Source organism: Malurus melanocephalus, unplaced genomic scaffold (genome assembly GCF_030028575.1).
Source record: "Malurus melanocephalus ecotype Western Australia unplaced genomic scaffold, MMel_1.1 scaffold_345, whole genome shotgun sequence".
Classification (NCBI taxonomy): domain Eukaryota; kingdom Metazoa; phylum Chordata; class Aves; order Passeriformes; family Maluridae; genus Malurus; species Malurus melanocephalus.
In genome coordinates, this window is record NW_026623577.1 from 1 (window position 1) to 27058 (window position 27058).

The 27058-nt window shown below is 46.3% G+C and overlaps 1 protein-coding gene across 1 annotated transcript in view; it reads left to right on the forward strand.

The window, feature by feature from the left end:
- Positions 1 to 10392: 10392 nt before the first annotated feature.
- Positions 10393 to 27058, forward strand: part of CAPN13 (calpain 13) — a 40932-nt gene continuing 24266 nt past the window's right edge. The window contains exons 1-4 of the mRNA XM_057378194.1: positions 10393 to 10629; positions 20485 to 20554; positions 21428 to 21546; positions 25287 to 25420. Coding sequence (XP_057234177.1) covers positions 10393 to 10629; positions 20485 to 20554; positions 21428 to 21546; positions 25287 to 25420 — 560 coding nt within the window. The remainder of the gene's footprint in view (positions 10630 to 20484; positions 20555 to 21427; positions 21547 to 25286; positions 25421 to 27058) is intronic.

Below are 27058 nucleotides of genomic sequence, written 5' to 3' on the forward strand. Positions count from 1 at the left end.
CAGCCTTATAAAGCTGCCTTGCAGGTGTGTGTGCTTGGGTATTTCTGCTTCAGATGAGGGTTGGAGTCCTAATCTTCGATCTGTTGGATCAAGGGAAGATGAAGCAGGAGTCCTCAAAAACACCTGATTGCTGGATTTTTTAATCTTTCTAATTTCCAGGAATTTGGTGRTGGGGTTGTTAGTCTGAGAGRTTAATTCAGGTACTCCTTCTATGCYATTATTTGYATTTCATGGAACCARTRTGTCAMAGGATGTCAGCATRCAGCACACTTTCACTGCTCCACAGGCGCTTCTGAGGGGACACGGCCAGGATGTCACATCTGTGACTCCCAGACAGCTCCTGGCCTTAATTCCACTGTGACAATATTAGGGTTTGCCACGATTTAACTTCAGATCTCCCTGCTCTGCTTTGGACAGGAACCCCATTTTCAGGTTTTTGGTATGTGCTGAAGGACGTGGGATCCCAGAGGAGCTGTCTGGCTTGTCTCAGGTTGCAGCCCTTGCATTCTCTTTGCATGGAATGTCTTATGGGAGCGAGGAGGAAAGGTGAACAGCAAACTGCCTGACTGGAATACCCTCAGCACACCCTTGTTGGCACCTCACAAATGTGAAGATGTGCAGGGAGAGGAAGCTGGGCTGTGCAATGTATGTCAGGACTCAGCAAAGGCTGAGGTGAGCGCTGTGAGCCACAAATGTTTTTAGTAAACCATGGGAATGATCTGCAGGCCAAGGATTCTCCATCAGAGGACGGCGGGAATGTTGCTGGAAAACAAACAAATGTGAGCCTGTYGCAATCTGTTCACACCAAGACAAAAACAAACCAAAAAAGCGTGAAATAAATTTTCTCATCGCCACGGGGCTTTAACGAGGCTGGAGGCAGAAATGCCAAGTAAGGGCTAACATGCTGATGGAAACAAGAGCTTCATTTTGATGTGTCCTCTACAAAGGATCCCAAAAGCTGTTTATGAAGAGAGGGATGAGGATACCAAGGGGAAAGGGGTAAAAGTGCTCCTTCACTGACCTTTCCAAGCATTTATTAGCAAGGTTTGGTAAAGCAAAACTGCAGTGCTGTAACCACTGGAAGGGTGTCCATGTCTCTTGCAAGGACGATGTCATGATGACTCTGTTTAAAAAATGCTTTGATGCTACTCCTGGTGATGGGATGGGCTTATCCTCCAGGAGAGTTTTGCTGCTGGCTGCTGAGGGGTCAAACTTGTGTAGAGGTTTCGTAGAGCTTCAGTATTCGAAGTGCTATCATATTCCATTCTTCATTCAAATGAAAAACAAAGTCCAAAATTTCCTGGGAAATCACATTCTGAAATATAATGTCAGACCGAATGCGGAGAGCTACTGCAATAACACTTGAAATCTTTTTTACATTGCTTGAAATCTTTTTTACATTGCAATGTTAAACCTTTTGGATAATGCAGAGATGATCCTGAAGTGATGGGTTTTTCATAAGCAAAATATGCAACTATTGCAAAATCAGAATGGAGCCCAGTGGCATTATTGAAATGTATTGTGTCTTTCTCATGGAGAAAATTCATTGTTAGTGGCTTTCATTTTTGACAGAATTGCATTTTTCTGAAGGAAAAATATTCCACTGGGAAATTCTAGTGCTAATATGGGTGTCAGTAGCAGGCTGCCTATTTTTTCTATTTTTATTTTTATTCCTGAAGAATTCCCACTGTGCTTCTGAAGTCGGCGGATATTTCTTCTGAAAATAGGGCTCTGGAGAGATGTATTTTTCACACCAAATCCCCCCCTCCCCCGAGTGGCAGTAGGATCTAGCTCCGTGGATTCATTATGTGCTGTTAAGCAGCTGCCACATTTCACTCCGGCAACAGTTGTACTTCATTTACGAGCGAAATGATTCATATGTGAATACGGCAAAAGTGCTGCAGCTCGTGGCGAATTTGCACCGAGGAGCAGCTCGTGGGTGAGGATTGGGTAAAAAACAGATGCTGAAGCAGGACTTTGTTATTTGCCTGGTAGTTTTTACAGTCGTAAAAGTTTATGCTTTAGAAGGGCAGGTCCTGCCAGAAATAGGAATGCATAAACACAGAGCTAAGGAGCTTGTTTATGACTGATATTAATCATAGCTTCTTGTGTGAGGGAAGCAAATAAATGGTAACACTTGACCTATATACAAAATTATGAATGAGGAAATGAAATGGATTGATAGTATTCTTACATTAGTCCCATAATGCAAAAACAGTGGGATGCCCAGGCGCTGCAGCAAATGTGACAATGATTGAAGGATGATTCCTCTTTTACACAAAACCTATTTGTGTTCACTACCCTGGAAAATTTCCCAGCCAGTTTCTTTTATTTACCGTGGTGTAAATTAGGAATCTTTCTGCTAAAAAGAGTGTGATTTTCACAGGGGTAAGAGCAGCAGCAGGAAGGAATGAAGGCATATGTCTGGAATGCTGAAGAAGATAGCAATTCTAATGCTTCAGTGCAGAATCTCTGTGGGTGGAGCGAGGAGAGTTCCCTTCTCAAGGCCAAGGCTTCCACCGGTACTTGGGCAAAGTTACACAGTTCCTCCCCAGGCAGCCTTGAAAGATGATGCAGAACTCGCTGCTCCAGAGATGCTGCTGGCTGCCCTGCTGGTTTAACTGGGGTAGGGTGAATTGTCTTTGCAGTAGCTGGTATGGGGCTGTAGTTTGGATTTGTGCTGCAAACAGTGTTGATAACAGATGAAGTTTTTGTTATTATTTAACAGTGTTTGTACCCAGTCAGGGCCTTTCCTGCTCCTCACCCCACCCCAGCAGGGAGTGGGCAGGGGGTGCACAAGGAGTTGGGAGGGGACACAGCCAGGACAGCTGACCCCACTGACCAAAGGCACATCCCACACCATGTGCTCAGCATATAAAGCTGGGGAAGAAGGGGCAAGGGGGAGATCTTTGGAGTTCCTGTTTTCCCCAGTAACAGCTCTGTGATGGCGCCCTACTTTCCCCAGAGATGGCTGAACCCCTGCCTGCCCATGGGAAGCAGGGAATTTATTCCTTGTTTTGCCTTCCTGGTGCGTGCAACTTTAGCTTTACCCATTGATGTATTTTTTCCTCAGTCCATGAGTTGTCTCACTTTGGCTCTCCCGATTCTCTTCCTGATCCCAGTGCTGGGAGTGAGCAAGCAGCTGTGTGCTGCCAGCTGCAGTTAAACCATGACAGCCATGCAGAACAACAGTCTGCTCTCAGCAAAACCAGGCAGAGAGGAGATAGATATATGTGTTCAGTTTAAAATCTACTTTTAAAGAACCCCTGTGTTGTGCAATTTTTTGTGTATTTTTATCTCAGGGTAGAGAGGAATAAAGATTCACTAAATTCTAAAAATATGTGATGCCAAAAATCTGTGCTGCCAGCTGAGAACTCGCAAGCCATGCTGGCTTCACAGAAAACCTGGGTTCAAGAGCACTTCTTGGTATTTGCCCTCCAGTGCCAGTATCCACTGGGGAGGGAGCAAAGGGGACCTCCTTTATTTGTGCTTTTCCAGCCCTGAGGTGGTACCTCATAGCATAGAAGCAGTTTTGATTTTTCAGTGATCATTCGGCATCTTTTGCTCTGGAGTAGGTCAAACTGCACATCTACCCTGGGATGGATTCATGTCCCTGCTCTGCAAAACCTGGAGCCAGGGGAATGATGACACTTGCCACAATCTCACAGGGTGTCAGTGGCAGAAAACACCCCAGCTCTCCCCATGCACAGCCCTGTGCTTTTTACTCAAATGCTTCTCTTTTCTTTTTTTTCCTTTTTTTTTTTTTTTTTTTTCCTTGCAGGTTTCCACAGACACTTAGGATAGCAAATAATCCGAAGGCTCATTACTGCACATAAATCCCTCAGCCTTCTGGGCTCCCTTCTCTGGAGCCACTGCGAAAATGGACACATCAATACAGCCTTCTGCAGAAAAGCTGACAATCTCAAAATGGGCTCATGCTGAAATCTCCTGCCAGGTTGGTGATGGGGCTTTCTAATCAACTTTGCAATGAATATTTCTTAAATCATGTTAATCCACCATTTAAGCAGAGATATCAGTTCCAGACAATGAATCACCGTAGCTGGAGGGGAATATACCTGCCGTTTCCCCAGAGAGGGGGCGTTTAACAGCGAGCTGCTGTCAGATGAGCCGGCAGCTACGGCATTTATCACCTCGCAGCTCCTTTCCTGCAATGAAGGAAATCTTTGCTCCCTGCTTCTGGTGCAATCAGCTTTTATTTATGTAGTGGTTATGGAAAACAGCTCTTAATGGAAAACTGCACCTGTTTTGCCCTCTGAGGCAGATTTTGCTCTAATTTACATGGATGCATTCCTATTAGAGTTTGCTAAATGTTGGGATCTCACGAGGAAATGAAAGCCCTTRAATACGAGCAGGCAGAGTGCAGCACCCAGCTTTCAGACCCACTGAACTATAGTAAACCTTGATGAAGAAGATGAACTGTCTTTTTCATGAGCACTTTTATGTTCTCATCTCCCWCAGCTCCTAGGAGCCAGCTGCTGTGTGAACTGTTGGCATCCCAGCTCAAASAGACTGCAGCCCAAACAGAGAATCTGAGGACACCCCTGAGCCCAGGTGATCGTACGATGGCTTTGGATAAGTAAAGAGCCATGGATTGGTAAGTTTTTCTGTTCATCCCTAAGGTAAACTTCATGAACATTCACCACAGAGTAACTTTTAATTTTATTTCAAGCTGTGGCAGCTCTAAAAAGAGAGGATGATTTCTCAGGTCTTTGCCACTCCAGCTCAGAGCAGGTTCAATTCTAAGTTAGGTGATGTTGCTTATGTCCTTGTCCAAGGGAATATCTCCAAGGGTAAAGATGCTCCAGGCTCTCTGGGCACCTGTGCCGAGCCACTCTGAAGATCTTTTTTTGTCCCCAGCCATGTGTGATTTTCCTTGCTGCTCCTTGTGCCTGTTGGCCATGCACCTTCAGGAGCAGCTCATCTCCACCTTCTCTGTAGCTGCTGTTTGGATGTGGCACACAGGGAGTTTTGGACTGTGGCACAGAGGGAGTTTTGGACTGTGGCACACTGCAATTAGGTCTCCCTCCTGACTGAGCAGATAAACTCACAGTCTGTTCTCCCACACCGTGTGCTCCAGCCTCCTGACCATCCTGGTGTGTTTCTGCTGGACTTGCTGCCCTTTCAGTGCCCTTCTTACCCTGGGCAGCCCCAAACTGGGTACAGTACTGCAGACATCATCTCAGAAGTGCTGTGCACAGGGGAAGGGTCCCCTGCCTTGGCCCACTGCCCAGGCTGCTGTTGGTTTACTTTATTTCAAGGGTGCATCACTGTGTCTTGTTCAGGTGGCTGTGCACCAGAACCTTTATTCAAACATATTTGCAGGCTGTAGGAACACTCTTTGGATTGCTGCCATGGAATGTGTTGCCCTTGAATTTTGTGCCTCTTTAGGCTATCTCGTTTTGGTCTCCCAGAAATAAACATTCCCATATTTTTCCTAGATACTCTTCAATTCTTCAGCTTTGGGCTTTAGGACAACAGAAGCCAGTCCCCTCCTAAATATAAGGACAAGTCCTACTTCCTCAGGCAGGCCTGGAGGAAATGAGCTGCCCAAGTGAACTGATGTGGAATTTAAGTAAGAGCCCAGTGGAAATGCTAACAGGAATTGGCCTAAAAATATCTGCTGCTTTTACTGCTGCAGAAAGAATGACACACACCTCTGATAACTTGTCTTGTGGTGAATCCTGCCAGGCTGTGCCTGGATCCAGAATGATTACTGCATTTCCTGGTGGTTTGAGGAGGAAAACAGATGAGAGGTGCAAATAAACCTGTTTTCTTATAAGTGCTGCTGAAGCCATAGTTGGCCACAGGAAATTGTGCCCAAACATAGGTCGATAGACAATTCACTGTGCATGGCTAATAGGAGTGTGTGAGTGCATATCTCATATATATATATACTCTTCAGGGTATGATATCTGTGTGAAACCATTACACCCAAGGCAGATTGGCTGCTGAACTTTGACTTGATTACRTTAATTCAAGGCGTGGCAAAAGCTTCCCTATAAAGGAGCCCGGGGACAGTGCCAGCCTCTGTCGATGCTGGCTGGAGTCACGCCGGAGGCACTGCAGGTAAAACATCCCTTTGCTGTTCTATTTAGCACGAGATGAAGCAGGTGAAATACAAGTAATAGGGCTGGAAAAGCACCACAGACACACTGAGAGGGGCTTGCCTTGGAGAGACAGAATAAATTGGAGTCCCTGTCCTTAATGTTACCTGGAGGGAAAGAAAAGATGAATTTGCCATCCTAGAAAGAGCCTCCTTTGTAAAACGGTAAGTTGTCAGAAGTAATTGGATCAAGTGGGAGTAGAGATTCTAAGATGAGGAGGATGCTATAGTTACTGTAGGCTGCTGTTAAATGAGGTAGAAAAAAGGTATCTGGAACTGTCCTGTGCTGTGTATGCAAAACGAGAAGAAAATTGACTTAATAAATAGCCAGAAGGGAGTGCTTCACAGGCTGTTTGGAGCAGAAGGTCGTGCACGATGCCACTGGYAGAGTCATCTCCTGGAGGCTTGCCAGGGTGCCTGGCTTTGGTTTGGATTTTCTGTGGTACTCCAAGCTTTCACACACAGCATGTACAAGGAGCTGCTGTCCATCTGGGGTTGGGGATGCCCATGTTCTGCTCCTTCCCCTCCTCCTCAGCTCGTTGGCACTGCAGGAAGTTGTTGACTCTCTCATTTTTATTTTTTTTTTCTCTGAATGCAAGGAGAGATAATAAACTCACACTTTCCTTCATTATAAGATAATTCTGGAACTGAGTCCCTGAAGTTTTTACAGTGTTCAAGCACATGAATGACAGGATCTTGGAGGAAAGGGTGCTGGCAGTACTGTGGCATATATTGAGTAAAATGGGGAGATGAAATGTAGCTTAGTAGTTTGGAGTGTTTGAGAGGAAACAGGGGAAGAAGGGCTGTTGGCTTTCTGGCTTTTCTGGGACTCTTCATGTTTGAAAAAATTAGTTACTCTTTCTAAAGCACAGAAACTCAGCTAAGCCAACATGTAATGGAAATGTTTTGAGAAAATCAGAGGAGAGGAGAAGGTTCAGCTAGGAAGCACGCATGGTTTCTAATTGTCTATTTCTACTTTCTACTCAGCGAAAAATACCAAAGCCATTGAAGGAAATATGTCTGTACTCTGACATAAATCTTTATGCCAAGTGTAATTAGCTGTCAGTAGCATTTGCCACCACTGAGTACCTGATTATAGCAGCAGCTTGACATCTTTGCTGAATGAGAGGAGGRGGGAGACAGGACAAACCTCACTGCTGCTTTTTAACCAGTTCAGAGCAGAGAATGGGGCGTGCTTGGGGTTTYCCCGTTAATTTCTGTAGGAGTCAGCAACCTTATTGCCTTGCTGTCCTCAGAGACTCCTCTTTCCTTCCCATCCCTTCCAGCTGCCTCACTCGATCTCCTTTTGTCCTTCTCAATGTAGTTTTCCACTGCTTACCTTCTCTCCCTCCTTCCTTGCTGCTTGTCCCTTTCTCAGGGACAGAGAAAGGGAATCCCTCTGCCGAGAAGGAAGAGGAACCACAAAAGTGCAGCAGATGCAAAGCTGGGTGTGATTCCCTTCTCAATTTCAGATAAATAAATGTGATGAAGGAGATCCCAGGACTAAATAAATGTTTGTTTAGCCCCTCCTGAATGTTTACCCCCTTGTGAATAACAATTTCTTTCCGTAGCCGAGAGGCAGTCTCTTTGTTTTYCTTTAGAGTTTGGCAATATATCTGAACGGGCTTTTGTGAGAGTTTAGAGCCCCTCCCCTCTCTCCTTGGGTGTTGGCAGGGAGCAGTCCAAGGACAACACCTCTGAWATCCATTCCATTATAACTCTGTCCCACCAAAGTCTTTCTGGCTCTCAGGGTCAGTAACAGAGCCACTCCCCAACCAAGCAGGCAATATTCAGCTTTAACAACTTTTGTGATCCTTGCTGATGGACCCATGAGAGACGTTTGGGAGAGCTGTGGCCAGGATTCAGGATGCTGCTCCAAAAGAGGTGGCCATCATAGCGTGTTGTAGCAGCCAGGACACTGCTAGCCAGGTCCTGACCCCATGGACTGCCTGCTGAGGGGTATGGGTGGGTGTAGAACTCAAGTGTCTGTGCTGATGAAGATATTCCTGAGAGGGAAAAGTGGTTAAGTGCGTTATTTTCCTCAGCCTGGTTGCTAATTTAATCCCGGTATGTTAAACAACGTAATTAAACACACACACACACATGCTAAAAACTCTTGTTCTCTGTCAGAAGAGAGGGAATGCGTGTCAGACCCAGCCTTCAAGCTCTGTTAATTTTAATTTGAGTTTTGGAATTAGTAATCAGTTTTGCTGGAACACTGTTTCAAGAAATAGATCTTAGCATGCATGGAGCCTGGGCACGGTTTCAAATGAGTATTTGTAAAGAAGCCATTCCCTTGTCGTGTTATGGTACATTACATGAGATTTATTTCCATTGTATTAAAAAATGCAAACCCAAGGGGAATGCTCTCTCTTCTTGTTGGCCAAGGATGGTTTTGGATTTTTTTGTGGTGCTCTTAATTAAAACAATGAGATKCAAAGCCACTTATTTGTTTAGGCAGTTGTTACCATGCCAGGAGGGTAAGTGGCTTGAAGCACCAAGAAAGGTGAGGAGAYTGAGGAAAAAGGGTGTGAGGAGGGGAGTGGGGGCTGTATCACACCTTCATTGTGGCTGAATGGTGTTTTTGACATGTGGGAAGAATTCACAGCACAAACCAGAGGCTTTGCTCATGCAGGAGCCATCTGCTCTGTTTGTGCAGCCCCAGGGACGTCTCAGATCTACAGGTAAGTTTGTTTGGTACAAAAGAGCCCTTTCATCTATAAAAAAATTAACCAAACCACCCCCCCCCCTTCCCCCAAAGAAGCAAACAAAATCAACCAACCAAAAMARTTATGGCAGCCGKTTGCTTGAAAGTGAAAGTAGATGACTTCTGGTTAGAAATTAGCACAGCAAAGTTAATTAACKGTAGGTGAGGCTTGTTCAAGGTATGTGGTGGTGGATTTTACATTGTTAGTTTAGGAGAAGGTGCATCTGAAGTGGAAGCCAGGAGTGAGGGGCAGGCATCACTGGATCGAGGGTGGTGCCATTCCTAAGGCAGCGATGCCAGAGGAGGTGATCCCAGTGATCCATGCCTTTAAAAGCTGCTAATAAAAGCCTTCTCTTTTCATAAGGAAAGATGCAAAAGGRGAAATGAAACTCAGGACAGTCAATATTTTGCTTTTGTGAGGGCAAATGTGAATGAAGGGTGAAAACTGCTGTGGACCCYGAGTCACGTTTTTATCCATCAACATGTAATTTTGTGTGGCAATAGGAGCTGAAGGAAGCAGGAGRCAAGGYGGRCTGCACAACCTTCCTGTGAACTTCCCTGAACSCTGGAGCCCACAGCAGAAGGTGCCAGCTGAAGGGGATCCCCAGGAGGTGGTGCCCAGGTGTGTGTCTGTCTCTCKGTACATCCCTGTGGCTCCAGGGAGCACACCTGAAAACCTGTGTTCTGTCTGGACAGAACAAATTGATTTCTTTGAGTTCCAGTGCCACTGCCTTCTCCAAATGGGAAATTTTTCCTCTTTCTTGTGCACTTCCCTCACTTCTTTCCTAAAAGCTCTCCTATCCCAGGGTCCAATGTCTCAGTGGAAGATGCACAACCTCCCTTTGGTACAAAGTAGATTTTTGATGGYAGGAATCCTGCTGTGCTTTTTTGATGTCTATAAAGGGACCAAGCCCTCAACAGGAGATTTTGGCTCCTGCATCCATCCCTAGCTGCGCCAGTCGGCGTATCAGCAGATCTGTTCAGTCCAGGGTTTCCCTGYACGGATAAAATGTTCATTTTTCCTAAGTGAAGTGCCCTTTTCCATGACAGAGAGGGGTTTGACCACGCTTTAGACTGGAACACCTTTAGATGCCACGCAGTGAGTGCCCAGTTTGGAAAGCAATTTGCAGTCCTGTGCCCTGAGCAGGATTGTGACGGTTGTGACACCTGACCAGRAGAGTCCTGGGCACCTCTGGGCATCCTCCCTGCTCCCCCTGGCACTGCCCTGCGCCTGCAGCTCCTGTGCCACCCCCTGTGCTCGCTCACACTGCAGCTGTACCTCAGTGCTCACACAGCAGCTCACTAACAGCTCTGCTCTCTGTCCTCAGGGAAGACTCCAAATTGAATTTGTAGCAGTGACAGCACTGGTTTAAGATAAACCAGTTGGGATTTGACGACCGCTCTTTCCCCATGCATTTCCAGCTAATAAGGATTTTGTCACTGTGGCTGCTGTCAGTTTTGCAAGAGGGGGGGGAGGTGTTATCCCACACACTCCTGACACCCCGTTTTCATCAGGGAACTAACAGCAGTCCCTGTCTCCCCCTCACAGGAAAGGGGCACGATGCTCGCCCCCGGTTCCACTCCGGTGCCGGAGCCAGGCTGGCAAACCACGGGAGCAACAGGAAACCTCCAGAACCTGAAGAAATTTAACAGCCAGGACTTCCATGACCTGCGAGCCTTGTGCCTGAGCCAAGGGCTGCTCTTTGAGGACACCACCTTCCCCGCTCACATCAGCTCCATCGGTCCCAGCCTGCTCCCAGAGGAGAAGCTCTGGCAGATCCAATGGAAGAGGCCAACTGTGAGTTCCAGCTGTTGGGGTGTTCCCTAGTACTGCTCTGAGTTGGAGCACTGACGGCCAAAGGTGGCTCAAGGCCCTCGCCTTGGGGTGGGAGGTGTGTGTTAAGCAGGAAAGTGGACCTCAGGGAGAGCACTGGAAGCACAGTGGGATCCTCGCTGTGGGATGTGTGGAGGGAAGATAACCTCAGCAGCATTAATGATTTCACTACGCTTTTGTAGGAAGCTGATTTCCATCTGTGAACCTGACTAGAACTACTGTTTCCACTTTGATCTGCTTCTAGAGGACTTTGTGCAAACCTGAAAACTTGTTAAATTCTATTGAAGATCTCTGATTCCTGTAATCTGAGTGACTGACTCAGCGATACCTATTTTAGAATAATTGGGACGAGGCAGTAGATGAAGTGCATTTGTGTGCTGATTCCCAGTTGCAGTTTAATAGGCAGTCTGGCATATGGAAGTTCAGAACGAGGGGTGGAATCACATGCTCAGCTCTTTTATCCCAGGACCTAATTTAGGAAATCTTCCCATGGTCCAACTGCTCTGTATGGARCTGCTGTACCATTTGTAGCRGTGCAGCTCCWGGAATAGCCAAGTGCTGCYTTTTTTCTGGGTTTTGCTGGGCACACTGCTAGTGCCTTTGGCTTCCCTGGGCTGGGACAAACCAGTTCATCTCCCTGGAGGCAATGCCTCAGGGTGTAGAGACAGTGAGTGTGAGACTGTAAAGACAGCACCAGACATGTGGAGAAGGTTTATTTGGATGGCAGAGGCAGTAGGGCAGTGAGGGTGTGCTGGAGCTTGGCAGCGTGGTGGCCCTGGCACGGCAGCAGGGATGTTGGAATGCACGGATCCCAGAAGGGAAGCAGAGCAGCTGAGACAGCCTGCAGAACTGCTAAATGTGGATGGCCACATGGAAAGGCAGGAAGCACATGGCATGTGGGTGTGGAGGTGCAGGGTGCAGGTATTTGGGTGTCCTCTGTGGAGCTGCCGTGAAGAGATCGGTCTCTTCTGCAGAAGCTGCGCCTACCACAGGCTGAATGTCTGAGCTTCTTCTCATGCAGCCTTCCCTCAAATCTGGGTCTGGGRCTGGTTTTTTACACCAGCACTTATGGGTCCAGATCAGGTGGGAATAATCTCTTTTGAAAGTCGGTTGTAGCAGCAAAGTAACTAAAAAATGCAAAGAAGTTAGTTGCCACAATTTCCAGTCCAAAAGAGAAAAAATACRATAACTAAGCATTAGACTGACAAAAGACAAACACGGATATTGGAAAGACTCTCCAGGGGCATTTTAAAGATGAATAAACTGGAATAAAATGTTATGATACAGTTCTGTTAAGTACTAACACCCTGGTGCTTTTGCAGCAGGGCTATTTTGCAGTGTAGGACTTCAAAAGCATACAAAGTGACTTAGAAACCCAAATACCACTGATTTTGAGGCACTGCTCTGTGGGATGAACATCTATTCTACTCTAATATCCTGATTGTTATTTCATGTGCAAAGGGACTGAYGTACCTTGCCAAAAGCAGAATCTGCTGCTGCTAGTGCTTGAAGTTTGTCAGGTGAGGCAGGTATTGGAGAATTCCCTTCTATTTTGCTGAATCCATGAATACTAAGTTTATGAATAAAAGTTTTTGCAGGATTGGTTTCAAAAATTTGCATATGTTCTCTCCATCCCAGCACTTCCCTTATGAAGACTTTTTCTTCAGCCAACAATTGTTGAGAGGGGGTTTTTCAGGAAGGAGAAGGATAAAAATCCTTGGCTTTGCTAGAGCTCTCCTTCAAAGAATGAAGCCATATGCTCGTGGCCCAGGGTTTGTGACATGAGCATTGAAAAGTCTTTTATTCTTTTATAGAGGCTAAAGCAGCATCACCAGCTGCTCTTCTATGACAAGGGRCAAGAGTTGAGGCTGCCAACTCAACTGGGTCATCTGGAGCAGAAATCAGGGTTCCAGTGCTGAAAAAGGCCCCATTTTTTTCCCCCTCAGTTTTACCAAAATTTTCACCTGTTGGTGTTTCCCAACCATGCAGGCTTCAGCCTGCCAAACATGATGCAAGACACAGGGCAATGGCATCAACTACCAGAGGAGACCAACCAGAAATCCTCAAACATCCCCACAACAGCCACACTGTGCCATGGTGACAATGTGTGGTCTCACTTTCCTGACAGAACAAAGCAGGGGCAGAAGCAGTTGCTAAATCACAGTGGTTGCTTTTCATTTATAAAGCTGCAGATGTTTGGAGCCAAGGGTCAGGAAGTAAATAAAGCTGTGTTTGCATTTCATAAATCCTGAAAGGTCAGTGCTGCATCTAATTGCCTCTTGGAGCTGGTCCCCCAGGAGGAAGAGGGAGTTATGAGGAGTATTGGTGTCCCAAACCTGAAGTTTTTTGGTTGGGCACCTTCCACCCATGCAGAAATGTTCGTACACTCTTTGTTCTTAGGCCATTGCAGGGCTGGCTCCAAGGATATGTGATYCCAGATGTTCAGGTTACCTGAACTACTCAGCCAGGAGATACCTATGATTTCTCCAAGGGAGACTGTTTTTTAGCTGAACACATCTCCCAGAGACTGACAAAACACAGCTAATTTAACCCATGTCTGTATTTTTCTCAACCAACCACCATTAGCTCCCTCTGACATTAAAATAAATTCGTCTGGAAATGTACCTGTGACTGGCATTTTGGTCTTAATAATCTCTTAGCCTCTATTTACTGTCATGCAGTATCTGGTTATTTAAGTGGTAGATAGCAATTATAACTGCTGTCTTTGTTCCAGATCCAACTGAGCAGTTGAGCAGCATGCTGCTTCTGTTTTACCTTGTACATTGTCAGGAGAATTGCCAATTATGCTCAGAGTTTGGAGTCCTCATATCTGGGGGTAATGTATAAAGCAGAGAGAAAACAGCTCCATTTCAGACAGTGATAGTCAGCAGTCACAGTCAGAAACAACTTTTTGCCTTGTAAACTGATCTTAGTTAATGGGGATGTGCCTGAAAAAGGGGGCAGGGTGGATCAGGAGCACCAAGACAACGTTTGAAATGTCACTTTTCCCAGCTGTGCAGTAGTTGTGGTTTCCCATCAGGTGGGGACTGCTCCAGGCTGTGTTTGCATCCCCAGGCCCTCTGTCCATGCCCATTCAAACACACAATTTGTGTCAGAGGTTTTGCTTGTGGTACTTCCAGCATTACTGGRGGTGAGGCTGAAGGTACCAAACACAGCAGGAGCTCACAATTAACTATTCTTTTGTCTCACCAACCGTGTTGAGAAATGGAAGAGAAGTTCTATTTTAGTCTGAATAAAGTATTTTCTATAGCTAGGCTTTTCTAAAGATCAGTCAAAGGGAAATTCTCCGTGAAGAATTATGTCAGATTTAAAAAACTGAGATGCTCCTTTTAAAAYGTTCAGAACAATTCTTTTTCATCGTTTGCTGCTTTTCCTTCACACAAGCTATTGATTGGAACTGAGAAAACCATGAAATTATTAACTGTTGCAGAATATGCATTTTTATTCAATTAATGTTCAGGCTAAAGATTTCTTTCTGTTCTGATCATAGAGCATAATACTGTGCAGATGCAAAAAAAAGAAATTGAAGGAGGACAGTCCAGATGATGTGAATTGTGGTGATGCTAAATGTGGAATTCTTTGCTTTTTCTAGCATTGGTTATATTTTCAGATATGATATGTGTGGGGGGAGAGAGATTGCCACCTCTGCACTAGGGATAGCCCACCACTGTGCTCAGCATGGTGCCTGTTGTAAATGTATAGTCTGTGATCTTCAGTGTTTATGCTTTTAAAAAAGGCTAAAATGGGCACAGGGTGAAGTTGCTGAAGACTTTTTCTGAAGGGTCTTCAAGGTTACAGATTACTGCTCAGCCTTGGTCTCTTGGGGATGCTGCAGCTCCCTCATGGAATCAGGGGATGTCAAACAAGAGCTGGCATAATAAGATCTGTCCTCTGATTATCACAGTTATGTGTGTGGGCACCTGGAAAAGGTGGAAAAGCTGCAAGGTGGTCAGTGGAAGTTTGGGGATCAGCATCAGAGGAATCCCTGAGTGCCTGTGCTGTGGCTTGCAGGGAGGTGTGTGGTGAAAGGACASTCCAAAAGAGCCAACGTGGGCTTTGTCTGTTCCTGGCATCAGGGCATGGAGTCCTCGGGTATTTGTCTCAGGTGTCTGGTGACAAGAAAGGCAGTGTCTGAAAGAATTCCTTGGATGGAAGGTGCAGAAAGAGGCAGTGTGAACCTGGATAGGGAAKGGATACACCCTGTTCTCACAGCAGAGCCCTGTCCCACTGCACTTAGCACCTAAAAAGCATTGGAGAAAATGATACACACTGAACCAATGCTTATTTACTGGGAAAAGTGATCCACCATTTGAATCAGGCATTTTGCAAAATKACTTGCTCGTGTTTTTAGTTCCCTTCCTTTGTCCCTTCCCAAAGAAAATGTAACCATTTCTTAGGAGCCGAGTACCTATTGTGATTCCTTGCAGCTTTTGGTGGTTATTTGTTCCTTGGCCTGTTATCTATTCCCAGAAATTTCTGAGAATTAGCATCAGCATAAAAGGAATTTYAAACCCAGCAASTGACTTAACAAAAACAGACCMTKWAAAAAAATAATTTTGAAGTTAGCATCTTTCTAGATGGATAAGCTGAGCTGGATTTCCTACAGCATCAGCCTTGGCCTGTCTGTAGCTGGAGGGGACTAAAAACCAGATTTCATTCAGGCAAAAATTTAGACAACGGTGAAAAACTTATCTCTAATAGAGGAGGAGAAGAATGAAGAAAAACCTTAAAAAAAAAAAAAAAAAAAAAAAAGGAAAAAGAAATGCAGATTGTCACAAGAGCAGCTTTAATGAGGAAAGTTACAGGAAATGCATGGCAGTGAGGGATGGTGGTGTCCTGCAGGTCTGTCACTTTGGGGCCATTTCCTGGCAAGAGCCAAAGCTGCTCAGCAGCTGTTTGTGGTGGAGTTCACAGCTTCAGTGTTTCCCAGGGGCCWGGAGGCTCTTGGATCCTGTTCAGTGTTCCTCCATAATGAAAATCAGAATCAATTCTCCMTGCCCTTGCCGAGTGTGCGTGTGCAATCAGGGTAATTGGATGGCAGCAGCCTCCCCATTGTCTCAGCCTCTGCCTGCTCAGCTGACTGCGCCTGGCCTCCGCTCTGAGCTCGTCTCTGTGGGCCCAGGAAGCCACAGTGCATCACCCTCTATTCCATCTGTCTTTCGGGAAGATGGAAAAGGTTTATTTGCTCGGTGTTTCCCGACTCCRTTGATCTTTGGGAAGGGCTGTCTGTGAGGGGGAATTGGTGCATCCTGGAAAGCRGTGCTGCTGTGATGCTCTGCAGGCTCCTGTGCTTCCCTGTCTGTCAGGCTGGGTGGCTGGTGACACCGTGTCACTGTCAGCTTGTCCTGCATGGTCCAAGAGGGAGGTTCCAAGAGCTCCAAGGAATCTGCCTCTCAAAGGCTCTGGGTACRCAGCACAACSTCCCTTGTTCACCTCCTTTGTGTTYGCCTCCTTTGTTTGCATTACTGTTWTTTTAGCTCYWYRCCAYACAAAGCAAACAGGTTTCAGATCAGATCCGAGCTGGTTTCTGTTTTTCTCTGGTTGTTGACATCAGTTCATCCTCCAACAGGACTTAGCTCTCAYATTTGTGGGCTCCCCACCTGTGTGGAGTCTGATGAACTCGTTCTTCCATTGCAAAACAGAACTGGGAGCAGAGCRTGGCTTTTATAAGCAGCCAATGCATCTGTATTGAAATCAGGCAATTAGGAATTGAGCTATTCTGCTGTAAAGCTGGGAATTGAGTTCTGCCAGTGCAAGCAAACCCCTTGAGAGTAGTCTGATTTTTCCTATTAATTTTGGCTTGCTCAGTTATCCTCTCCCACTCCAGTCTGTCGGAGACAAATCATTGCAAGTCAGGTCTTTGGTGTGGCCCAGCACAGCTTATATTGTGTGGGTTGGAAAAGACCTTTAAAATCATCAARTCCAAGCATTCACGCAGCACYGGCAAGCCACCATGTCCCCAAGTGCCACATCTACATGTCCTTCAAATATCTCCAGGGAGGTGACTCCACCACCTCCGTGGGCAGCCTGGTCCAGTGCTTGGCAATCCTTTCCGTGAGTACATTTTTCCTAATTTCCAACATAAACCTGTCCTGGCACAACTTGAGTCCATTTTCCCTYGTTCYATCACTTTTTACYTGGGAGCAGAGWCTGACCCCTACCTGGCTACCCCTGGCTACCCCCTTCTTTCAGGCAKGTGTAGAGAGTCACCCCTCTGAGCCTCCTTTCCTTCAGGCTAAAAATCCCCAGCTCCCTCATCCTCTTCCTGTAAGACCTGTGCTCCAGACCCCCCACAGCTGTTGTTCTGCCCTCCCTCGTTATTCCAGCTGTCTCATTTCCAAGGAAGTTTCCTGAGGTTCTGGGATGTATGGCAGTGGTGTGACTGACCCCTCCTCAGCACACTGCTGGGATCTGCCTCCAGCCCAGGGAACTCTAGCACCGTGTTTGCTTCCTAATCCAGAGCAACGCTATTACAGGCACAGCGGTGCAGCTGAATTAACATTTGTCCAGCAGTTTGGCTTTCAGTCAATAGCAGCCTTTTTATTTGTCATAATTGGGGTGTGTTGGACAGGGAGAGCCATGATTCCTGATAGCAGGATGGGCCAGGAGCAGTGGATGGGACAGGATAGTGGGGCTGTAGCAGCAGGGAGCTACACGAGTGTGGCTGCGGGGAAAGAAGTGGCAGAACAGAAGCAGATCTGGGATTTTGCTTTAGGGTTAAGGTGAACAGAGCAGGAGGTGGCTCTACAAAGAGTCAGCTCCTGCCTCTTAACCCTCAGTGCCCTTGTGCTTGCCCTCGGGATCATGCTGGGCCAGTGGGGAAATGTGTGAGAAAGTGGCCAGGACACATCCACAGCAGCGTGGACTGCTTGGGAAATCCCACCTCAGACTTTCAAATTTTCACAGAACTGCTTGACTCTGTCCTTTGCATGTCTGCATGTGCTCTACATCTATGCTACTCACCTCYAGCTCCTTCTGGGGACTTGTTCTTCCTTAAAAATTTCAAGCAGTTATAAAAAGAAAATTAGAGATAAATGCGTGTACAGGACACTTTCCTTCCACCTCTCAGATTAATTCTCCATCTTGCCCTTTTAGATGAACAGTACTTCTGTGGTAAGACCATGCTCTAGAGGATGAACTGGCTTGAACTTCTCTTTTCTTTTGAATACATAATGAAKTCTTCAGTGGACCCGGGAAAGCGAGTGATGAGAGCTTTGTCCTGGGGGGATGAGTTCAGGCAGAGTGCTTGACTTGCAGCCCTTATGGTTGCCTTCACTGCTGGKCTCGTAGATGCTCTGAAAAGAGGCCACGTGCCTCCCTGAGCTCCCTCTTCTTTCCCCCTCCTGCTAAAACTGAAAAGTCTTGTGGAAAATGCCCCAAAGGCTCATCATTTCACCATGAAACAGGGCACTGCTTCTGGACAGACCAACAGTTAAAGCTGTGGTTTCTCTCTTTGCCATGCAATTCAGCAGTAGGAAACAATGAGGCTTGCATGTTTTGTGTAGTGGTAAATGTGTGTTTAGCTGTGCTCTGCAATGACAGACAATGTGGTTTATGAGTGCTGTGTTCTTGCCTTTGAAGGAAGAGGAGCTAATTGGAGACTCCCTTTCCTGCCGGCTGAAAAGGTCCAGCTTTCCAGAGCACTGCACCCATGACRATTTGCCCTCTCTTTCAGAAGCCCTCTGTGGGTTCAGCTGCTGAGCCTTTCCCTGGCTATGGAAGCAGCACGCTCTGTGCTGTGTCTCAGTTCTTGCCCTGGAGTCAGTGGGGAGTGCACACCCCTGGAGGCAGAGCTTGGTGTGCTGTGGGCGTGTTATGATTTAATKATTAAATTGAGGCATGAATTATTTCAGTCTCTGACAGGGTGGTGGGGAATACAGTTTTGGGGTGTTCCCCCTGACAGCCAGAGMTGTCTGTGGGCACAGCCAAGGCAGGCTGCCTGGGGCTGACTGCAGATTGTCCCTGTTCTGGATTTAGACCAAATYACTGGTTTCTCTCAGCAGGGAACCTGCTCAATGGCTCAGCTCATCCCYGTTGGCTCTCTGGAGAGCTGAGCCCCTTGGTGGGCAATAGAACATTTGGTGAGGCATCAAAAGGGCTGACTTTCCAGCCAGTCTCCACAGCAGGATCCACAGAGCACTTTTGAGCTTTATCATCCTGGYTCGGAGCAGAGCATCAGCTCTTTCCTCGGGGATCCCATAAAGGCCCAGCTGCCTTCCCATTTGTCCCAGGCTCATGAATGGATGATGGTTTTGGGCTCTGGGTGATGGTTACCCCTGTGGCTGCTGTGCACTGCAGCCCAACCACCCTGCCTCTGGTAAATAACCCTTCAACAGCCTCAGGAATTATGGGGAAACAAAAGTACCCATTCCTGTGTGCTGTAGGTTTTCTGGGATGACTGTTGCTAGGTTAGATACAAACAAAGGCGCAGGGAAGAGCCTTGCCATGCAGTTTAATCTGTCCTGTTGGTGGGAAGTTTTGAGTTCACCCAGGTGAGGGGCACAAACTGCTCTGGGAAATAGAGGTGGGAGGAAGATAAATCTGGGAGGGATGTAGGGAGGAAAGGAGAAGGGCTCAGTGCTGCTGCTTCCCTGTRCTACCAGGGAATCAGGTGATCACACCATGCTCCCATGCCATGGATAGATTTCCTGTTGCCAATCCCCACAGTCCTGGGGTAGGTGTGGATGGCTGTATGAAGGCATCTCTCAAGGAATTTGCCTGCCGAGGCTGCTCTCCCCCACCTCAGCAGTCCGTGGGAGCATGATCTGCCCACCAGCCTGGAGCAGTGACATTGCATTGCATCTTTYCCTGACAGGGAAACTTTTTCAGAGGGGTTTGATCACTGTGAAGCCATTCCAGAAAGCTGACAGCATTTGCTAATGCTGAGCTCACGCCAGCGTGCGAGTCATGAGTCACGTTGTGAGCTGGTCTCATTTTTGTGCAGCATTCAGATCAGCTGGGGAGAAGGAATGCCAGGGCCTGTTCAAGGAAGGGCTGCTGGAATATTCTTCTTTTACCAGGATTTTTTTTCTTCTTTTCATCTCTTTGTTTTCTTATAGTTGTGGTGACTTGTCTATTGCAGGCTGATTGCTCTTTCAAAACCCCCTTGGAGRGTGCCAGGGGTTACTCACGGGGATGCTGAGGCTGTTCCTTCCTCAGCACTCAGATWTCCCAGCCTGACAGCAGACACAGCTGGGAGAATGGTTCACATTTCTGTGTGCAAAGCCCRGCTCTGAAGTGCTTCCCCCTTCACTGCCCAAGCAAGACTCTCAAGGAAAATTCTCCCTGAATCAAAAATGTCAGCCGGGCCTATGGGATTTTGCAAACAGAGATTAAGCTCTCTTTCAATATCTTCCTCGCCAGGGTGAAGAAAAGCTGCCCAGGCTGACCTGTATTAGACTTGAACAGAAACACAAAAGGCTCAGAGCATAAAATGCTCCCAGACTCCACTTTGTGTGGAGACCTGTGTGTCTCTGCCCTGCTGTGCCCCAGAAACTGCATCATTTCACAGGCAGGCTCAGAGCTGTCTCTGATAGGTGTCGGTGGAATCAGAGAAACCAAATTAAAACTCAGAGAGCGCCCACCCATTGGGATCCAACCCTAGGAATATCTGAGCAGATTAAAGAAGAGATGCCTGAGTATCTCCTCTGATTTTGTTGGTGGCTGGCAGCAAAACATCAGGGCTCAAGAAAAGCTGTTTTCAGATGTGGAAAAGGTAGCAAGATCTTCAAAGGGCAGGACCACACTGGTGGCAAAGGCTGGGCACTCACACTGTTCTTTGCCTTTTCCTACCTCCAGGAACTTCAGAGAAATCCTCGTTTGATCATGGATGGAGTGAGCAGATTTGATATCCTGCAAGGAGAAATAGGTGAGGTTATATTCTTGTTTGGGAAGAGATGTGCTCAAAGCAATGACCCATGACTGCTTTGCCATGTTCTCATGGGAAGATGTGGATCAAGGAGCTGCAGCAAACAATTAGTGCAGGTCAGTCTAGACTGGCTCAAGTCCACACACAACCTCTTGCAGATGTTTAACAGGATTCCTAGATACCAAAGCTCAGATCTTTGTAGTTTATGTTGGTATCTGCCTTCTGTCTGTATAAGGCCAAGCAGAGAAATGGGGATCASCTGAAGTCAAACAGATGCTTCAAGCACAAGAGTCAAACACAGCTGAGTGTGAGTAGGAGAGTAGACACTGCTCCAACATGTGCAGGACTGAATTATCTGAAGACATCCCAATGTCTTCATTTGACTGTCGGTGTTTTCTTTCCTATGGATATTTTTGCTCAACTCCTCCAGTAGTTACCCAGTATCAGAGTATGTATCTATGTGCTGTGTCAGCTCCACCTTGGGCTCCTGGACCCTGTTTGTCTTTGGGAGCAGCTCTACTCCCATGTGTAAAGAAATGTCTCCCCATTTCCCACTTCACCGAGAAGTCTGAAGGTTTCCTAAGGAGTGTTCTGGACTGTCACATGTCCAACATGACTGCAAAAGATGGGAGCAGCCTGGAAGTCAAAAATGATGGCTGGGTGACAGCAGGGTCCTCAGGGGACATTGTTGGCGACTACTGGGTGGTGCTTCAGCATTCTGGAGGAGGAAAAGGGGACAGAAGAGTAWTGGCTGCTTTTGGCAAAGTGGTTCTTGGATGTCTTAGATGTTGCAGCCCACTCTCTGAAGAGTCAGCTGTGACCCGCAGCAGTGGAGCAATTGACTGAGTGCACTGAATTCTTCCCTCCCCTCAGGTGACTGCTGGATGCTGGCTGCCCTGGGCTCCCTGACACTGCGAAAACAATTTCTGGAAAATGTTTTACCAAGGGACCAAGGATTCCAGGATGATTATGCTGGGATTTTTCATTTCCGGGTGTGTATTCCCTGTGGTATTGGYGCCACTTGAGCTTGGCTGGTTGGATTGCATGGCAGTCCAAGCTGCAGCCCCACTTCTCAACATCTCAACATCCTTGAATGCTTTGGTTCTTCAATGCTRACTTCCYGATCAGAATTTTGYAGAAAATCCTGAATTTTTTTTATGMTTCCTTGTGATTCAGGTGGTGTAATTGCACYTCAGGGAACTTGATGCCCTTTTCTGAAAGTTAKSACTCCAAAGTCATAACTTTTTTAAGCAGCTGCTCAGGTAGATTAGTGTACGTATATGTTTTAGCATATATGTATGTTTTATGGCATCCTGGTGGCTGCTTTGATTTGGGCAGTTTGTCATGGCTGTCATCTCACCCGCACTATCTATTTGGGCTCATTTTCTGTTTCCCCACTTCACCTTGCCCTTTTAGCTCATCAAAATGGCTGGAAATTACAAATCCTTRGAGACAGATCAGAGGAACAGGCTTTTGATATTTTGAAAGGAGATTTGTTTCAGAGRGAGGAACAAGGCTTTTTAGTAAATCTCACTTTTCTACCAACTCCTGAAATTCTGTGAGTCTCCCAGGAGAGTGACTTGGGTAGCAACTGGCAAACCCTGCTTTGCTTGTATCCGAGTCAAACAAATATCTTGTGGGATTAGAGGAGCTTGCAGTAGCACTAAGCTCCAGAAGCTAAACTGGATGTGGAGAGAATCAGTATAAACTCAGCCATTCCTCATCCCCCTGATTTCACAAATCTCTTTTGTTTCATGCGGTTCAGCACCAAGCAAAGAGCTCTGGCAGTGAGACTTCTTTGACCTCCTGGAGCTCTGGTGGAGCAGCACCAGGAGGATTATCTTGTGGACAGTCTAAATTTTGCTCTGTTCCTTTGCTCCTGAGAATACCAGATGTTTCTGTCTTGGCCCATTTCCAGCACACAGRGCTACACTGTGTGAGATAAACCAGCTGGAGGGACACTGCTCTGCTTAAAACACATTAAAAGGATGCAAGCTAGATTGTCTTTCATGGGAGCTTTGAAAAGATTTGTTAGGCGCAATCCTTAAATCTTAAGCAGTATAAATACCTTACAATATTTGAAAATGTTTTCCCTGTCATCTCATCTGCAAATCAATGCAACTGTTTCTGGCTTTCCTTGAGCAATAAACCCCGGAGAAAGCTCCTCTGAATGGAAATGCTTCTCTGCAATGCCTTTCAATTATTCCATCAAAGATATTTTACTGCCATCCACAGGCTATGCCGCCAGTCCTCAGTTCAGTGAAGAAACACAAACAAGGCATAGCGTATGCTAATATAAAAATTTTAGCTTATAACTCTTTTTCCCACCTTTTTGGAACTGGAGCATGTTGCCTCCCAGTGTTCCTGTGCAGCACGAGCCGTTCAGCAGCAAGAGTCAAGGGTGATAAGCACTTTTATCAGTTGTAGTTAAGGTGGGTGATATTTTTATCTAGGGAATAACTACAGTGATGTGATTTTCCCAGGAATTGAGTTATTCCCATGTTTGTACAGGAATCACTTTCTCTGCCACAGGAGCTGTGGTGCCTGTGAGGCAGAGTGTGTCACTCCTTGTGACAGTGAAGAGCAGCAGCTCAACCTGGGAGAAAACCAGAAATATTCTCCAAGGACTGCAGGGGGTTATTGCACAGTGCATCAGCTCACAACTGGAGGGATCTGCCCTGAGTGTAATGACCCTGCTCTCAGGAAGGATGAAATCTTTAAAGACCTCAGTTTCAGGAAACATTGAAAAAATGCTTTGTAACACCATASTAAAGATAAATCGATAAGTTGTTATCGATAGTTATGGGATTTTCTCCTTACTCAATTCCAGAACCAGATTTTTCTAAGATCCCTGTCCAGGAAGGAATAAAGGAGGCCAAACAATCACACAGCATTCCCTCTTTGACCACCAGAACTCTATATGTGTTGTTGTCATCATGRAACTGTCCATTTCTTTTTCCTCCTCTTAAGCCCAGAAAAGTAAAGTCCTGATTTAAAAGGCTTATCCTAAACGTGGAAGTGTAAAACTTCCCTCTTTGCATCCTGCTTAAGTAGTAATTCTTGGTCTTATTTACTACCCCATTCACAGCTGCAGTACTTAAATCTCATAACGGGATATAAAGAAATTTCATTAAGCCACACTCAAGACAAAAAGTGAAGGCGTGGACCCTCTCTGAAAGCAGGAGAATGTCTTCTCCTATACCACTCTTTCACTTCCAGAGCACTCTAGGACTCTGCATGAGGTTTCTCATCTCCACAGTGGCTTTTCCCATYCTTGTGAGCTCAGATGAGACCACCATCTGAAAGCCTGTGACAGTCAGGACAAAGCAGCTGTCTTTTTCCAGCTGAAGGAAAACACAATGCTGCATTCAGATGGCCTCCAAGCTTGAGCTCCCTTCCAAACATGGCCAAGGAACTTGACTTTTGGAAATCTGTCACTCAGTGGGGTTGGACTGCATTAATCCCCGCAGTGAGTCCTGTATGTTCTCCTTATTTACCTGCTGGGTTTGCACATGAGGTGCCGTGGGGAGGTGTGGCTGGATGTCACACCTTCTCTCCACACAGACCTGCTCCTGGGTGCTGGCTGGTGACAGAAGGGCTCCTCAGGTGACTGAAAGGACAGCTCCTTTTGGACAGTCCTTTTGCCTGTTTCTCCTTTGGGCAGAGGACAGCCCCTGGAAGGATTTTCCTCAAAGCCCCTTGTGCCAAAGTCAAGCAGAAGCCTCCATCCCTGCTGGAGCTCAAGGTAGAGATCCCAACCCTGCCACCACCAGTGTGGGAAGGGAGAGGCCTGGGTGAGGCAGAACCTAAGCAGGATCAAAGCTGCTTTCAGCTGAGCAGTCTGTAAGCTGCTTTGCTCTGGGCAGATCTGGTCTTGTGCCGTTGTAGCAGAACAGCTCATTTTGGGGTTTTTCATTGACCGAAGCTGCTGGAATGAAATCATGCTAGACTAAATCTATTGCTGGCATACTTCCACTGGAGTCCTTAGCATTACTGCAAATAAGAGCTTGGCCTCTTATGATTTCGAATCATGCTAAGCTACATTAATCTGCTAATGACTCTGGAAATGGCTCCTTTAGTTCATCCCCACAGATCTCTATTCCTGTCTTTTCCCTTGAAAAGTTTCATCAGCTGGAGAAACACCTGCTCTGTCCACATGCTGGAGAGACTGCCTGTGTCCTTCTCATCCATCAAGGAGACGGATAACACCTCAAAACCGTCTTTAGTCACTACACTGTCTCCATCCACGGCAGCATGTCAGAGTCTTAGTTGAAGCACTGAGGAAAGAAAATCTGAAGGCAGGATCTTGACAGAGGCTCTCTGGCCAAGAGCTGTGCTGTGGAGGAAAACCCAAGTGTGGCTGAGCAGTGAGGCTCATGGAAACACTTGTGATYGTTCTTTATCGTCCTGGATTCTTGCTGTCACCCAAGAATATTTGCATATTGCCCTTTCCTCCCACTGACTGCAGGACAAGCTGTACTCCCTRCCACTGGGAAATCCAGCCAATGGRTAGCTTGTTTAGCAATGTGGACCAYTMGYCTGGAGCAGTTCAGGAGAGAACTTGCACATAGCCACACTTTAGATTAATTCCTCTGCTAGTTCAGGAGGCTTTTTCTGGGCATGGACATCAGCTCTTAAAAGAGGATCATTATTTTATTTTCTCTCTCTCTCTCTCTCTCTCTCTCTCTCTCTTTTAAATTTTTTTATTAAACTTTATTTTATTTCTTTCTAGTTCTGGCAATGTGGAGAATGGGTGGATGTAGTGATAGACGACCGACTGCCCTTCCTCAATGGAAGATACCTGTCTGTCCACCCCCGAACTTCAAATGAATTCTGGCCATCCTTGCTGGAAAAAGCATATGCCAAGTAAATATCCCCAGTCTATTCTTYCACCCAGTGCTGAATGCTTTCCCTGGGTGGTTTCACCCTCTTGCTTGAGAAGCAAAATGAACAGGACAATCAATGGTTGGTGACGCAAAAGGGCCTGGAATCCCCTCCTGATTTTAGGCAAACTTCTTGTCCTCTGTYTTTCTTTCCATGCTGTCCTCTGTTGAAAGCTGCAGTCTGAGCACGGATTACCTCTGTTTGCAGTCACTGATCAGAGATGATGTGGGTATTTGGAGCAGGCAATGAGAGCAAGCATGACTGGAGAACATGCCCAGGCACAACACATGCGCTCCTAGGACTCTGATCAGCTCTCTCTTCACAGAGAGCTCAGACTCCTGGCTGAGTTCCCCAAAGTATGCAGGGTAAACAATGCCTAATAAAGAGATGATAATTGTAAAAATTCCTCTGGGTAGTAAAGGGATCAGAGTATGGTCTCTTAGCTTTTGTCTATTTCCCATTACTAAATATACTGAAGAAAACATCCTGTGTTCGGGGCAATATGAAGGGCTGCAAGTCGGTACCTGAAGTTGGTGAAACATTTGCAGTGCAGTGAAGAGGAGATGAGGAAAAGAGATCATAATTTTGGCAGATTTGGTCAGGAATAAGCAAATGTTAAAGCAGCATGAGGGCAACTCAGGAGCAGGATGCATTTTACCCTGAGATACCTCAGAAAAGTTGACTCAGGATTCAGTATCAATTTGCTGCATAAGATTTTAATTACAATGCATACCAAACCTCTATTAAATTAAAGTTGCAAGCAATGCTGTTTATGAGATTCCCATTTGAGAAGTTATTCCCCAGTGCCCAAGACAAATTCTTTTCATCAGTGTAGGACAAGGACAACTCTTCAAAATACAATTAGCTGCAGACTTCATTTGATTACATTCATTAAATACATTGTGTATGGTGGGGTTTAACAGCATGCTCTACCTGCTCTAAGTACGGCATGTTCCAGCTTATTTGCTGTCTCAATAAAAACCACACGATAAAAACAACAAGGACTGTGTTGGCAATATTAAATTATTATCCTATTACTGCGCTCCAGCAGAGTGAACTGGGAACAGTGCTGAGAACTCGTTTCTGCCTTGCCCTGGAACCGTGGGTAAATACCTTCACCTCTCTTTCACTTTTTCTCATTTGCAAAAGGAATACTGGCCATTTTYGTGAACAGTCATGTCTGAATAGGATGTAGAAATGAAAAGTTCAGCTCCATTTGATCTGAAACATCCATTTGAACTAGTCTCCCTTGGCTCCCTTCCTGTTCAGAAAAAGGAAACTGGCTGCTTCAAGATGAGATGCAGCTCATCTCCCTAAAATGCCTGTGTTGGCATGAGATGCACCTTATTATTTTTCCCCGTCTGCAAATGGCTCTGGCCAGCTGCCTCAGATGGGGATGAATACATAGGAGAAGCTTTGTCTCATTCCTTCCACAAGGCGTGTGTTGTGCCTGGCCAAGTATTTCAGTCACGTTTCCTTTCATTACCTGGCCATGATGTCTGCAACCCCAGGCTCCCCTGTGCTCACCACCTCGATGCACATGTTCATTTTGGAAGCCAGCACTGTGCATTGCTTATGAAAACACAGTGTAAGGACTAATTAACTTCTCTCTCTCTCTTT